We start from the raw sequence: 13,558 nt of genomic DNA on the forward strand, positions 1-13,558 counted from the left end.
TCCAATTCAATGTGAATTTATTTCCTATTACGCTGATAATACATGTATGATCTTCTTAGGGTGGAAAGGTTGCATAAGACCCCTTTTAATGCACAGCATGTCAATGCCTACAATTCAGAATTTCAAAGCGTGAATATCAGCCAAGATTATTCATCCATCTAATTTTACAAAAATAAAGGCAGTTAAACCATCATGCTCAGAGAATTAATTGCATGAACATTTTTAAACTTAACTTTTAAGTAGCCTCCCATTAAGGCATAAAGTGAATCTCCACTTAGAGGGTTACAAATTGAAATGTCCTGCTTTCAATAGGGATCAAATAGATAGTGTCCTTAAAGAAGCCAAAACTGTCATCTAGTTATGAGCCATTCCAAATGATTATTGGTGAAGCAACGAGGAGCCATTTCATATATTATATTTACAACAAGATAAGCTTCTGCCTGTCTATGTTAACAGATCTAATATAAACCATCCATTTTATATACCCCATGGAGCCTTTTCTGAGAAGCACATTAGAATTTATAAGTAAACTCTACAGTATTTGTTTTGGTTTATAAACCTGATTAGCATAGATGTGATTAGGCTGATTTCTCTTGAAGTAAATGTTCTGAAATTCCTGGTGTGCATCCCATTCTCTGTGAGCACCAGTGGCTAGTCCTTTAAGGCATTGCCTGGAGTACCTCCCTAGACTTTTACATCCTCTCTGATCCAAGAAGAACATCACAAAATGGAGCCCAGAGCCTGAGAGACTTGCACGAGGTTACACAGCCAACTGTAAGTGATGGTGTTGCCATATGTCCTCACGTCCACTGTGCTTCAGAGCCCACTGTCAAGCAATGTCTGTTTTTCTTTCCTTTTGCATCCTTACACCTGTCTGACCTCTCATGATTCATCTGGGCCAGGCCGCTTTCCTTCTGTTTACAACCCTTTCCTTCTCCAAGGCCGAGAGTGCGTTGAATAGTCAGCACCACCACCACCAACAAAAATCTTATACACATTTTCAGCATTTGTACATTTCTTAGAAATGTTGAATATACAATAATATTAATCCGATTAGAACAAATGCTGACTATTACGGCAAAATTAATAAACCCTATGTTCCCCGGCCATCAAATCAAAGCCTTGTGACTCTCTAATCTGTCTCCTTAGTGTCTTATTTTAAAATGTTGTTCCAATCAATCCTACATATTCATGAGGATAATCTGAGGGGCTAGATAACCCTTCTGTTTCCTCTGTCCTAGTTAAGATGATTCATCACTATTTCCAGACCTAAAATCATCACACACACACACACACACACACACACACACACACACACAAACCTAAACAGGTGGGGTCTTCCTCTTATTTCTAAAATACTGGCACGCCTGTGCGGTGTGCAATAGAACCTTAAAATGAAGAAAGGGTGAATTTTCCTTTAGCAAACGTTATACTCTGAGAGAGACGCAGGCTTCAGCCTACCTGACTAGCCAGAGAATCTCCATTTTTCACAAAATTTTACACTGCCTTCAGTCTGTGGGCCAAAGGAAGCCCTTCAGTGTTCTCTTAACTAGAATGTGTGCGTTCTCTCTCGCTGACAGTAATTGTGTGCATCCTCTCTGCTGGCTCATCAACATGCTGCGGTTAACATCCTGTTCTTCCGCCCCTGTGATTGTTACACTTTTCTGTCATTTTCTCCGTCGTGTACAAGGTGACCTGATTCTCTCAGCACAAGTTGTTCTTCGTTCTCTAATCCCATTTCTTCCTGCCCAATCAGGTCAATGCAGCCAAGTTAAAATATTCCCCCAACTTTATCTGTCTACATTGTCCGATGACTCTAGAGCAGTGGTTCTCAACCTGTGGGTCATGACCCCTCTGGGGTCAAATGATCCTTCTCCAAGGGTTACAAATCAGATACCATTCATGTCAGATATTTCACTACAATTCATAACAGCAACATTACAATTATGAAGTTGCATCAGAAATAATCTTACCGTTGCGGGCACCGCAGCATGAGGGACAATCTGTAGGGACTGGCAGCAGGAAGGTTGAGGGGCCACTGCTCTAGAGCCTCCTCACTTGTATCTCATGACCAGGTTTTTCTTTAAAAATTGTTTTAATTTCCTACAAATTTTATCCTGCTTAAATGAAAAAGTCAACATATTCATGAACCTGCATTGATACATCTTTGAACAGGCATTAAAAAATGAAAAAGAAAGCAAGATATATATCCAAGTAGGTGCATACACAATCTGCCATGTAAAGTCTCCCAGAAGAAATAACTTCATAAAAGATTTTACCCTTTATAATAAAATATTTATCTCAGAGGATTAAAGGTGATATCTTAGATGTTAAGCATTAGAAAAACTATGTTAAATCATTGGAAAATATCAAGTCTCCTTTTTTCCTAGCTCTTTAAAAAACATTTTAATCATGCAAAATCAACACAGTGTACTCTAGCACAATACTAAATTGTTCCCTAAGGTTGATTGACTTTTATTAATTTTCATGGTATAACAGTTCTTAAGCACAATAGCTATTAAAAATAACAATCCTAAAGGAAGTGTAAATTTATTATTTTAGAAACAATACACAATAGTTAGCAACAGAAGCTATTGCACTTTATACTTGCTCGGGATTAACTGTGCTAATGCAGTTATAGAATTACGAAAGAAGTATTCCATAGTAACATACAGATCCAGAAACCAGTTCCAACTTCTACATGTGGCATTGCTATAACAAGCGTGCAAAGCGTTGGGTGGTTCACACTGCAGGAGAACACAGTGCAGAGAAGACCCCGTCACCCCTAGAGGATCAGAGCTGTGTAACAAACGGGGAACACACACATCTTTATAAGACGAAAGGATTTAAAATTGTTCTCATTGTTTTGTGGTTTCTTTTCTTACACTCATTTATTTACTCTGTGTGTGTGTGTGTGTGTGTGTGTGTGTGTGTGAGACGCGAGTGTGTACCTGTGAGAAGCCTGTGGTGCACTTGGGAGGGTCAAAGGACAACTTGCAAAAGTCTGCTCTCTGCTTCCACCATGGGTCTTACAGGTATCACACTTGGGTTGTCAGGCTTGGCAGCAAGCATCTTCACCCCCTGACCTGTCTTTTTGGCCCTCACTTTATTCTTAGTTGTGATGCCCTACAATTGCTATGCAGATAGCACGCGAGAGACAGAAACTCCATCTGCCACCCATCACTGAGTCAATTTAGCAACCCTGATTGTCTGCACATAAAAAGGAATTCAATTCGGTACTGATCATTTGATTAATTCCATTAGCCTAATTGAAGGTGTCAATGTGGAACTCACAGTTCATGGAGAGTATTAATGGGTCCATTTCCACACCAATCGCTGATCACCTCAGCAGAACTCCCAGCTGGGCTGACCCTCACGACACACCCCCAGGCATCTCTAACCCATTCCTCTCCTGTTTCAAAGAACTCTGGTATTTGTGGGAACTTGGATTTAGCTGTGTTCACATAAAACTATAAGTCAGTCCGTGTTGAAAATACGTGAGCCTAGTAGTTGAGCTTTCCTTAGGCTAAAACTATCTTCTATACCTGGTTTCGCTAAATAAATACAAGCTGCATAGTTGTTTAAGTTTTCTTTTGAGACCATAATTATACTATTTCCCCCTTTCCTTTTCTTCCGCCAAACTGTCCCAAGTGCCTGCCTGCCTCCTTGTTCTTCAATTTCATTACTTCTTTTCCTTTTAGATGTGTGTGTATGTGTGTGTGTGTGTGTGTGTGTGTGTGTACATACATATATGTTCCCAAATACTTAACTACAATCTTCTCAGCCCTGTGTCTGTGTATGTTCTCAGTGCTGACCATATCGGATAAGCAACTGGTGTGCTCTTCTTTCGGGAAGACTGTCTCTTTCTCTAGTAGCATCCCTTAGCTGCCTCTAGTTCCCAAACTCTTTAATTAAAAAGATGGACTATTTAAACATCATCATTTAAAATTTTTTCACTATGGTGCTATGATTTAGAAAATATTTTAGAGTAATAAATGGGCATTAAGCTCCCTTTTGCATCCGCTTTACAAGAACATTTTTGTTGTTCTTGTTTTTAAAATATAAATATAATGGCTATTCTTGGTTGGCAACCTGACTACATCTGTAATTAACTAAAACCCAAGCAGCTGGGCACACCTGTGAGGGATTTTTTTTTCTTTCTTAAAACAAACATTTTTTTGTTGTTGTTGTTGTATTTTTTTTTTTTTTTGTGGTGGGAAGATGCATCTTTAATCCATATCTTTTGGGGTGGGAAGTCACCTTTACTCTGAGCCCCCATCCTCTGCTGGCAGCCTACGTAAACGACATAGAAAAAGAAGGTTGCTCTCTCATCCTGCTTGCTCCTGGTTTGGCTGGTAATTCCATTCCTTCGCTCCCACTACAGATTCCAGTGGATATTGGAGGCCAGCTGAGAACACAGCCTTGTGGACTGAACAACCACTGGATTCTTAGATGTTCTCTTAGTAGACAACCACTGTTGGACAATCTGGACCACAGCTTGTAAGTTAGTCTGATAAATCCCTAAATATACAGGAAACATTATATTGTAAAGGTATATATATATATTTTTCTATAAGTTATATTTCTCCAGAGCTCTGCCTATAAAATAAGTCATTTAAAAAAATAGCCCAAAAGAAATTTGATTGAAGAACAAATGTAAAAGATGATATTTCGGTATTTCCCAGGATAGGTATAAAGATAGAACTAATTACACAGCAGATGTCCAATTGTTCATAAATTTCTGAACCACTATAAAATGGTAGCAGATAAATTACAGCAGATATTCTGGGGAAAATGACACCCATCAAAATGACACCCATTATCCTGGATATCAGAGATCACATCTTCATGATCCAGAGACACCTTTGAAGGTCCCACACACCCATGAAAGGGTTCTGCCCTGCCTTCAAGATGGTCACATGACCCTTAGCCTTGCCGTCCTCTCTGAACTCCACTAGCAGCCAGCCATGGTTAGGGCCACACAAGTGCATCAGAAGATTGCCCACATGAAAACTCTAAGTCAAGGAAAAATTATTTTCCACAAATAATGAAAACAATAAATTTCACAAAAGAATTGATAAAATTAGATGACTTTGAATACTTTCTCTTATCTAGAGAGAAAGCGAGGATAAGCCTTTTAGATGTGTCGACTAAGAAGGTAACATGATAGTTTTTCAAACTAATTTCAGATTCCTCCAAACAACCATGAGAACAAATAATTTCTCTAATAACAGTCCATTTTATGTAGGTATCTGAGTGCCAGAACAGAAAATAAAACCAATCATTATGACTTGTACTAACTAAAGGATGTTTGAATTGGCCGGCATGTAACAGAATGAAGAAACATAAAAATAATCCAGCACCAGTGACTCTTTGTTCTTCTGAATTCTTTCAGCAGAGGTGACACATTGTTGAATATATTAAAGAATGGGTGCTCAGGGTTCCTCCTGGCAAGAGTTTACAATGGGATAGTAACGAGAACTTCTGAATGAAAGCCATTTACGTTCATTAAGGCACATCTGAAACCTCTAGACATTCATGTTATAACTGTATTGTTAATTTCAATAATGAGATTCCGAAACGCAGACTGTCCCTGAGTACAATCTGCTAGGTTGGGTTGGCTCCCTAGAACAGTGGGGGAGGTAGGGTAGTATTCACTGTCAGCCTAGAGATTTCCCACACAAATCTGTTCCTGCAATAAAGTCAACGCTTAAAGAGGTAAGTAAACAGGCATTGCTAGGCAACACGCACTCAGCCATCTTCCCTTAATACTACCCCTGCCTTGAGTGATTCTAGCATCACACACACACACACACACACACACACACACACACACACACACAAACGCATGCATGCACTCTTGGGCGCACACACACCCACAGCAAAAGGAAAAGGAAGATATTCTAAAAACAACTACACTCCAATCCTCTTGTAATGAGGAATCTTACTCCAAATAGTCATTAAAGACCTGTGCATGTAATTATAATTAAGATTTTTTAAAATGCTCTTCTTGTGTTACAAAACACAGATTTTTAGAGGTGCCTGGAGAATAGTTTTACATTTGCTTGACTAAATCACTGTATTACAAACTTTGACCTTAAAACAATTATCCAAATATTCTTTGCTCATGTAACCACAAACAAAACAACAACAACAACAACAACAAAACATCCCATTTGGCATATAGGTTAATTTATCAAAATGATTTTTCTAAGGACTACCTCGGTGTATATTTTTTCCTTCTCACCCCATCTTACCTTCATTCCTGGTAAATTATGGAAATCAGGAGGGCGTGGTACAATGTGCATGGCTATGACAGGTTTTTATTACACATTCATATATTTATATACGTAACACCAAAAAAACAAGTCTTAAAACGTTCTTAGTAACTCCTGAGTTGTAGATCTTCGTTCCTTAAAACTAAAAATTATAATTCCAAAACCCAAAACAAAATAAAACTATACAATTTAATTTTAGAACTGACAACAAGCCTCAATTTAGAGAAAGCAGGTAAGATTTTTTTTCAAGTCATGATCATTTAAAATTTCCAATGAGAATGAGTTTGAAAACACAGAACAATACAATAATCTTAATGTCAGAAACATCTCCACCATACAGAAATATATAACTATTTATCGCTTTATAGTATTTCAAAATATCTTCACATATATTTTTTCCTCTGAAATATTTGAAAGCAAAAAAAAAAAATATTAGAAATGCACCAAGCTAATCAAGCAATTTAGCATCTATTTGTTGTGAAATGTAATTTTATCAACAGCTGATACTTTGTATCCTTGCTGCTTTTGGTACAACAAAGACCACATGAGAACACCTGCGGATGCTCAGCAATGCATCTAGCTACTTGGCCATGCGGCACAGCATTTTCTGGAACAGCTTCTCAGTCAATTACTGTAAGCATATGGTGGTTTGAAAAACACAAAACATCTACGTCAAATTTGGGCCACTGTTTGATAGTGAACACACACATAAACACGTCATCTATAGATCTTATGTTAAAAAACTATTAAATGTACAAAGTACTCTTAATAGAAAAAATTCGAGATGCTCAAATTTTATCAGCAAAAGGAATGACTTACTTCAACTTGTTCTTCACTGAGCTATTTTCTCTGCTATTTACAGATTAAATGTAGGAAACATTGTCACATTATGAATACGCAGTTTAAATAACTGCTGCAAGAAAAAGGCCACTATTTTAGATGAAAGCCAGGGTGTACTACTCTAGAGACTAAGTATTCTCAAATTAAATAGCACAACCTAACAAAACCATTAATAAGGAATAATATTCTAGAATCTAAATTGTGAAGTAAAAACTTATTTCTAAGGGTTCTTGTATGCTGTAACTTCTAAGTAATTTGGATTGTATTAACTTTTGTATCTGGTAGCTTTTTTAAAAAAAAAATATTGTTAGTATCTGATCCCACATCTATTTCAAAAAATTATGTGTATGTATGCGCTTGAGTGTATGTATGTGCACCACATGCATGCATCCCCACTCCCCCCAGAAGCCAGAACAAGGTATCAGATCCCCTGGTAGTAGAGGCAATTGTGATCTACCCAGAATAGGCCCAGGGAACTGAACCCCAGTCCTCTGGAAGAGCAACAAGAGCTCTTTACCACCAAGTCATCTCTCTAGTCTCCTGGTCCCATGGTTTGTATACTAAACACCTTTAAAGTGCTCTGAACGCTTCAGTGTGTGTTCAGAATTAAGATATTTTAATACCTTAAAAAGCTCACATCCCTATAATTCATCCTAAGCTGGCAATCCTCTCACTCCTGAACCCTGTGTAAACATCTAAGATCTTTAGACTTTGCTACAAACACCACATAAGGCAGTCCATGCACTCCTTTGCATTGAGCTGAATTTAAACCAAGATTACGACCTCACAAAAATCTCATCAAAATCTTAACACCTCACAAATTGGTACAAGCTAAAGCTGATGTATTACGGACCTAGGACAATGAAATGTTTCTTGTCTTTCTTATAGGGATATGATTCACAAACAAGTATGTATCATATTTGTGCCACTATGGTGCACAAAGATAATCAGGGATAAATGACTGGGCTGTGTATATTTAAAAACAATAAAATCTTATTTCGAAAAGCCTAAGATTAGTATTTTGTAGGAATCACCACTGAAAGCTGCGGGCTGAAGAAGCCAAGATGATTATCTGATGTACTACGAAAGAGAAAATAGGAAAAGTTCCCTGGCGTGTGTGGGTGGGGTGAAAGCATATGGGTCTTTTCTTAAAAGCTGAAAAGAGAGTTTTAAAAGTCAATTCTTCGCTCTATAGAAAAAAAAGTAAAAATATTTTCTGTTCATCATTTTGTCTGTATGAATGTTTTGAAGTTCCTATCACAGTGTTTCTGATTGTCTTCTGATTTGTACTAATAATTAGCAATAACACTGTAGAAAATAAAACTTTTAACCAATGCTATGCAAATCTAATATTTACTTAAAGTGGGTATATATAATTTTAAACTGTTCTCAGTTTCAAATGACAAATGAAAGATGAATATACACACACAATACTTGAAGGTGAACATATATATAATACATGAAGATAAACATACACAGAATACATGAAGATGAACATACACACAATACATGAAGATAAACATACACACAATACATGAAGATAAACATACACAGATAATACATGATGAACATATACATAGAAAATGAAGATGAGATGAACATATACACATGATACATGAAGATGAACATACATACACAATACATGAAGATGGACATACACAGTACATGACAATGAGATGAACATACACACGATACATGAAGATACATATATACATACATGTAGACACCATGGACTGGTGATACCAGTAGAGTCCTCAGGGCATCACTACACTAATGGCTCAAAGGACAGTTTGCTTGTTGACAGTGTGAAGAGTCATACTTTTCAAAATGACTAATTTTTTGTGATTTTTATAATATTCCTCAGTGATTTGCATCCATAATCAACTACCAATTTTGTATAGAACAGCCACAAAAAAAACAAGTCTACTTTTGTTCCTTATTTTTTTTCACTTACAAAAAAAATATGCTTTCTAAATACTTAATACTGAGAATATTTTTATTATTATGAACATAAAAAAAAAAAATCCTGAAGTCAGGCTAGTAAAAATCCCCTGTTCCACCTAGACATTGGTATAGGAGAGGATCCTAACATGTACTTGAAAACTCATGTGGAAGCTGAGAGAGTTGGTGATGCTTAAGCAAGAGGAGGGCGAATAGAGGACGACAGCGGACCAATGGGAAGGACGGACCAGCGAGAGGACAGCGGACCAATGGGAAGGACGGACCAGAGGAGGACAGCAGACCAATGGGAAGGACGGACCAGCGAGGAGGACAGCAGACCAATGGGAAGGACGGACCAGCCATAGCAGCTACCCAAGCTAAGATCTCTGAGGCCCTGTACACAGGGAATCCAGATGAGTGTCTGGAAACATCTGGGCACACCTAACTTACAATCCTTCATTAATCTAAAAGCCAGGTGCTACCGCATCACCAGATGGTCTTGATGTCTGCAGGAATCTCTCAAGAGAATGTGTTCAATACCAAATGCTACAGAATTGCGTCTAGATAACTTGAAACTATTTTTAAAGTGACTGTTATATACAGAATTTGAAAACACACCCTAAATATATTCTTTTATTGGATCCGGTCTTAAAACTTCTTATGAAATGTCCAATTCATTGTGATCCAAAATAAAAACAAGAACAAAGGGCTTACAGCAAAAGTCACAGGCGGCTAACATTTTAAATGTAACCTCATCTCTGTTTTTCAGGATACATTAGACAGCAGTTTTGTTTTGTTTTGTTTTAATTCCCTTAACCAGAAGTGGTTTGTGGGTTTGTGACATTTTGCTCTGGCACTACCTCTGCATGACAACAGGCATTTTCAGAATTTTCAGAGTCTTTGCTCTGGTCTTCCCCTTCTCCATCTTTTTCAGAAGAAGTTGGACATTCTCCTTTTCCTGTGGCATCAGTAACTGTTTTCTCAGGTGGAGAATCAGATTGATCAGCAGCACTCTCTTTCTCTGTGTTTCTTGGCTTGGGGTCTTCACTGCTGGGCTCTGGGCTTGGCTTGTCTGCCTCCTCCCCAGGCTCTCTCGATGCCCCCTTTTTTTCTTCCACCATTTTGCTATTTAAGTGAATAGCTCCTGAGGAATTTTTAGAGTCCTTGGATTTCTTGTGTGTAGAAGTTTGACCATTCGAGCCTGAAGCTGGCGGAGTAGGTGTTTTCTGACCTTTGGTTCGCTCTTGCTGTTCCTTCTTAGGTGGCCCCCAGATGAAATTCTCTGACGGTGTGTAATGTTTCTGGGCAAATCGCAGGAGCTTTCTTCTTTCTCTTCTGTCTCTAATTGTATAAACAAAGTACTCCAGGGCACTCTGCTTAATATTGGGAATAGTATTTTCCACGAGAGCCTCATGAAGAATGAATTTTACCAGAGGAGATTTAAAACTCTCGTACCCAAGCTCGCCAAGGCTTTTAAGAATTCGCGTAATTCTTAAATAGTTGTGCTGAGACCTGAAAGAGAGAATTGAATAAAACGAGAGAGAAAAGAATTAGGAGAAGAAAAGTAGAAAAGCCCAAACTGCTGAGATGTTTACGGAAATGCAAAGCAAGAAAGTAAGTCTTATAGTGACTCTAACATAATAAAACATAGAATGCATTTTACTTAATGTATGGGAAACTTAACAGTGTAATCTAACAAATGTGAAACTCAAATGTAAAAACCAAGTTCTCCTCTTTAAGAGATGCGTCAACATAAGAATCACTGAGATTGACTGTGTCCTTGCTGGTGTTCTGTTATTTATTGACGTCACTGAAGATCAGTGTTCTACAAGAGCAGCTTCCCACAAACAGCCAAGCCTCAGGTTAGCCAATGCTGTTTTAAGAAAAGTAGTGACCATGGTATAAGATGAGAAGGTGAAGGAGCCACGCATGTAGCCCTTCTTATGGTAATGTTATTAAAGCTCTGCTTTGTTATTAGTTACTGTTGTCTCTTACCACACCTAACTTAGAAACCTCACCATGGAAGAAAACAGAGGCTGTGCAGGACTCCGTACCTATGACTTCTGCCAGCTGCAGCTTCTCACAGCTGCTTCTGCACTTGTGACATCAGAGAAGTGTGCTTCTGATCACAGGTAACCCGGGCTACACAGAGATGCACTAGCTAACAGCTCAAGGATATCATTAACAGCACCAACCCGACGGGCAAAATCCAGAAAGCAGCGCTAGGCCCTCTGTCTGCCTAGGAGAATTCTCACAAAGAAAACACAACTACTTGACAGAGCCTACCTCGCCCTAGCTTTACTACAGTGGTGCTTTGCATCGGAGTAGCCCCCACAGAGTCAAGCGTTTGAATGTCCGGCCATAGGGAGTGGCACTATCAGGAGGTGTGGCCTTGTTGGAGGAAGTGTGCCACCTTGTGGGGTCAGCTCTGGGGCTTTAGAACCCTTAGCCAGACCCAATGTTGCTCTCTTTCTGCTGCCTGCTGAGCCAGAGGTAGAACTCTCTCACCGACCATTCTAGGACTGTGTCTGCCTAAATGCAGCCATGTCTCCCTCCATGATGGTTGATAAGGGACTAAACCCCTGGACCTGAGACAGTTCCTTAACTGCAATGAAAAAGTGTGATGCCCATCTAAGCCTCAGTGTTTGCATCTGTAAAGCAGGGGCAAAGGGGACCATGATCTAACGGCCCCGTTGCCAAGCTCAAATAAGATGAGACGGATGAAGGGCATGAACAAACTCAGTAAATACGGACATTATGTAGAACTATTTTGTGGGATTGATTATAAGCATGTGTCACCTACCACCCTCGGCTGTTAGCACAATTGTTACTCCTACTATCATCTACTAGAACAGAATTTAGGATTGAATAACGGCACATCTGTTTAACCTATTTCCTCCATTTTTGCTGGCCTCCTTATTAAAAAGCTTCAGACCTTACTTAGAACAACCGTGATTCCAAACATACATTTCCCCCCCATGATACCTTTCTCTTTTAAAACTAAGGTCATGCTTGGATTAGCATTTTCCAAACTTAGTCACAATTCACAACTCACTCCCCACCCAGCCTTGTTCAGCTGAACACACACACACACACACACACACACACACACACACACACACACACACACACCTGGCTGAACCCTTAAGGACCCTCTCTTCCGTTACAGAACCATGTCTGATGTTAGCAGGCAGGCATGTATTTACCCAAGACTGCTACCCAACAGAACTAGTACTGGCTTCTAACTTCTGAACTCTGTTTTAGATCAGACATTGAACTTTCTTGAAAGCACTGGACATATCTGCCCTGGCTTCCAGATAAGTGCTTGAGTTCTTTATTAGAAGTAATTACCAAATCACCTGGGAATGTTGGGAAAAGATGTCAAATTATTAGAGATATAGAAGTACATAGTTCTGGTCTTATATTTTAATGAAAGAATACAGACCGGGCCGTGGTGGCGCACACCTTTAATCCCAGCACTTGGGAGGCAGAGGCAGGCCAATCTCTGAGTTCAAGGCCAACCTGGTCTACAGAGTGAGTTCCAGGACAGCCAGGGCTACACAGAGAAACCCTGTCTTGAAAAACAAAAACAAAAACAAAAACAAAAACAAACAAACAAGCTAGGCAGTGTTGGCACACACTTTTAATCCCAGCACTTGGGAGGCAGAGGCGGGTGGATTTCTGAGTTCGAAGCCAGCCTGGTCTAGAGAGTGAGTTCCAGGACAGCCAGGACTACACAGAGAAACCCTGTCTCAAAAACAAACAAACAAACAAACAAGAATACAGACAAAATAAAAATTATTATTTGAGCTAAACAACTACTAGAATAAAAAAAATTATCTACATCCTTCTGGATATTTGCCCTAAAACATTATTTTAAAATCGATTTCGTAATCTAAAGGGTGAAACTCAGCACATACATCTCAGTTTTATGAATCTGCAATATATGAATTCTTAAAAACTTATTTATGTGTCTGTGTGTACCTGTTTAGTTTATGTGCATCATGTGCATGCAAGAGCCAAAGAAGGTCAGAAGAGGGTGCCTGACCCCCAGGAACTGGAGTTATAAACAGTTTGAGCTGCCATGTGGGAGCTAGGAACCACACCCTGGAAAAAGCAGTAACTGCTCTCGGCTGTTTTAAGACGACATAACTCGGGTAATATGAAGACACTACTCCGCAAATACCAAGGGTGATGTAGCTGGCACATGCATGTGGGGTTCTTATAGGGAAAGAACGTACTGCAACTGACTTCTTACGAATAAGGGGTAGAGAAGACAGGGAGACTTCTTAAAAGAAAGGTGTAGAACAGAGACTGAAGGAAGGACAATTCAGAGACTGCCCCATCTGGGGATCCTTCCCATATAAAATCAACAAATCCAGACACTATTGTGGATGCCAACGAGTGCCTGCTGACAGGAGCCTGACAGAGCTGTCTCCTGAGAGGCTCTGCCAGTGCCTGACAAATACAGAAGTGGAGGCTCACAGCCATCCATTGTA

General features: G+C 39.2%; 1 protein-coding gene across 2 annotated transcripts in view; it reads right to left on the bottom strand.

Moving 5' to 3' along the window:
• Positions 1-6,306: 6,306 nt before the first annotated feature.
• The window catches only part of Ogfrl1 (opioid growth factor receptor like 1), an 18,004-nt gene continuing 10,752 nt past the window's right edge, over positions 6,307-13,558 (bottom strand). For both annotated transcript variants that reach the window (XM_031367040.1, XM_031367039.1), the window contains exon 7: positions 6,307-10,571. In XM_031367040.1, coding sequence (XP_031222900.1) covers positions 9,872-10,571 — 700 coding nt within the window. In that variant the 3' untranslated portion in view covers positions 6,307-9,871. The remainder of the gene's footprint in view (positions 10,572-13,558) is intronic.

Source organism: Mastomys coucha, unplaced genomic scaffold (assembly GCF_008632895.1).
Source record: "Mastomys coucha isolate ucsf_1 unplaced genomic scaffold, UCSF_Mcou_1 pScaffold14, whole genome shotgun sequence".
In the NCBI taxonomy this organism is placed as follows: Eukaryota; Metazoa; Chordata; class Mammalia; order Rodentia; family Muridae; genus Mastomys; species Mastomys coucha.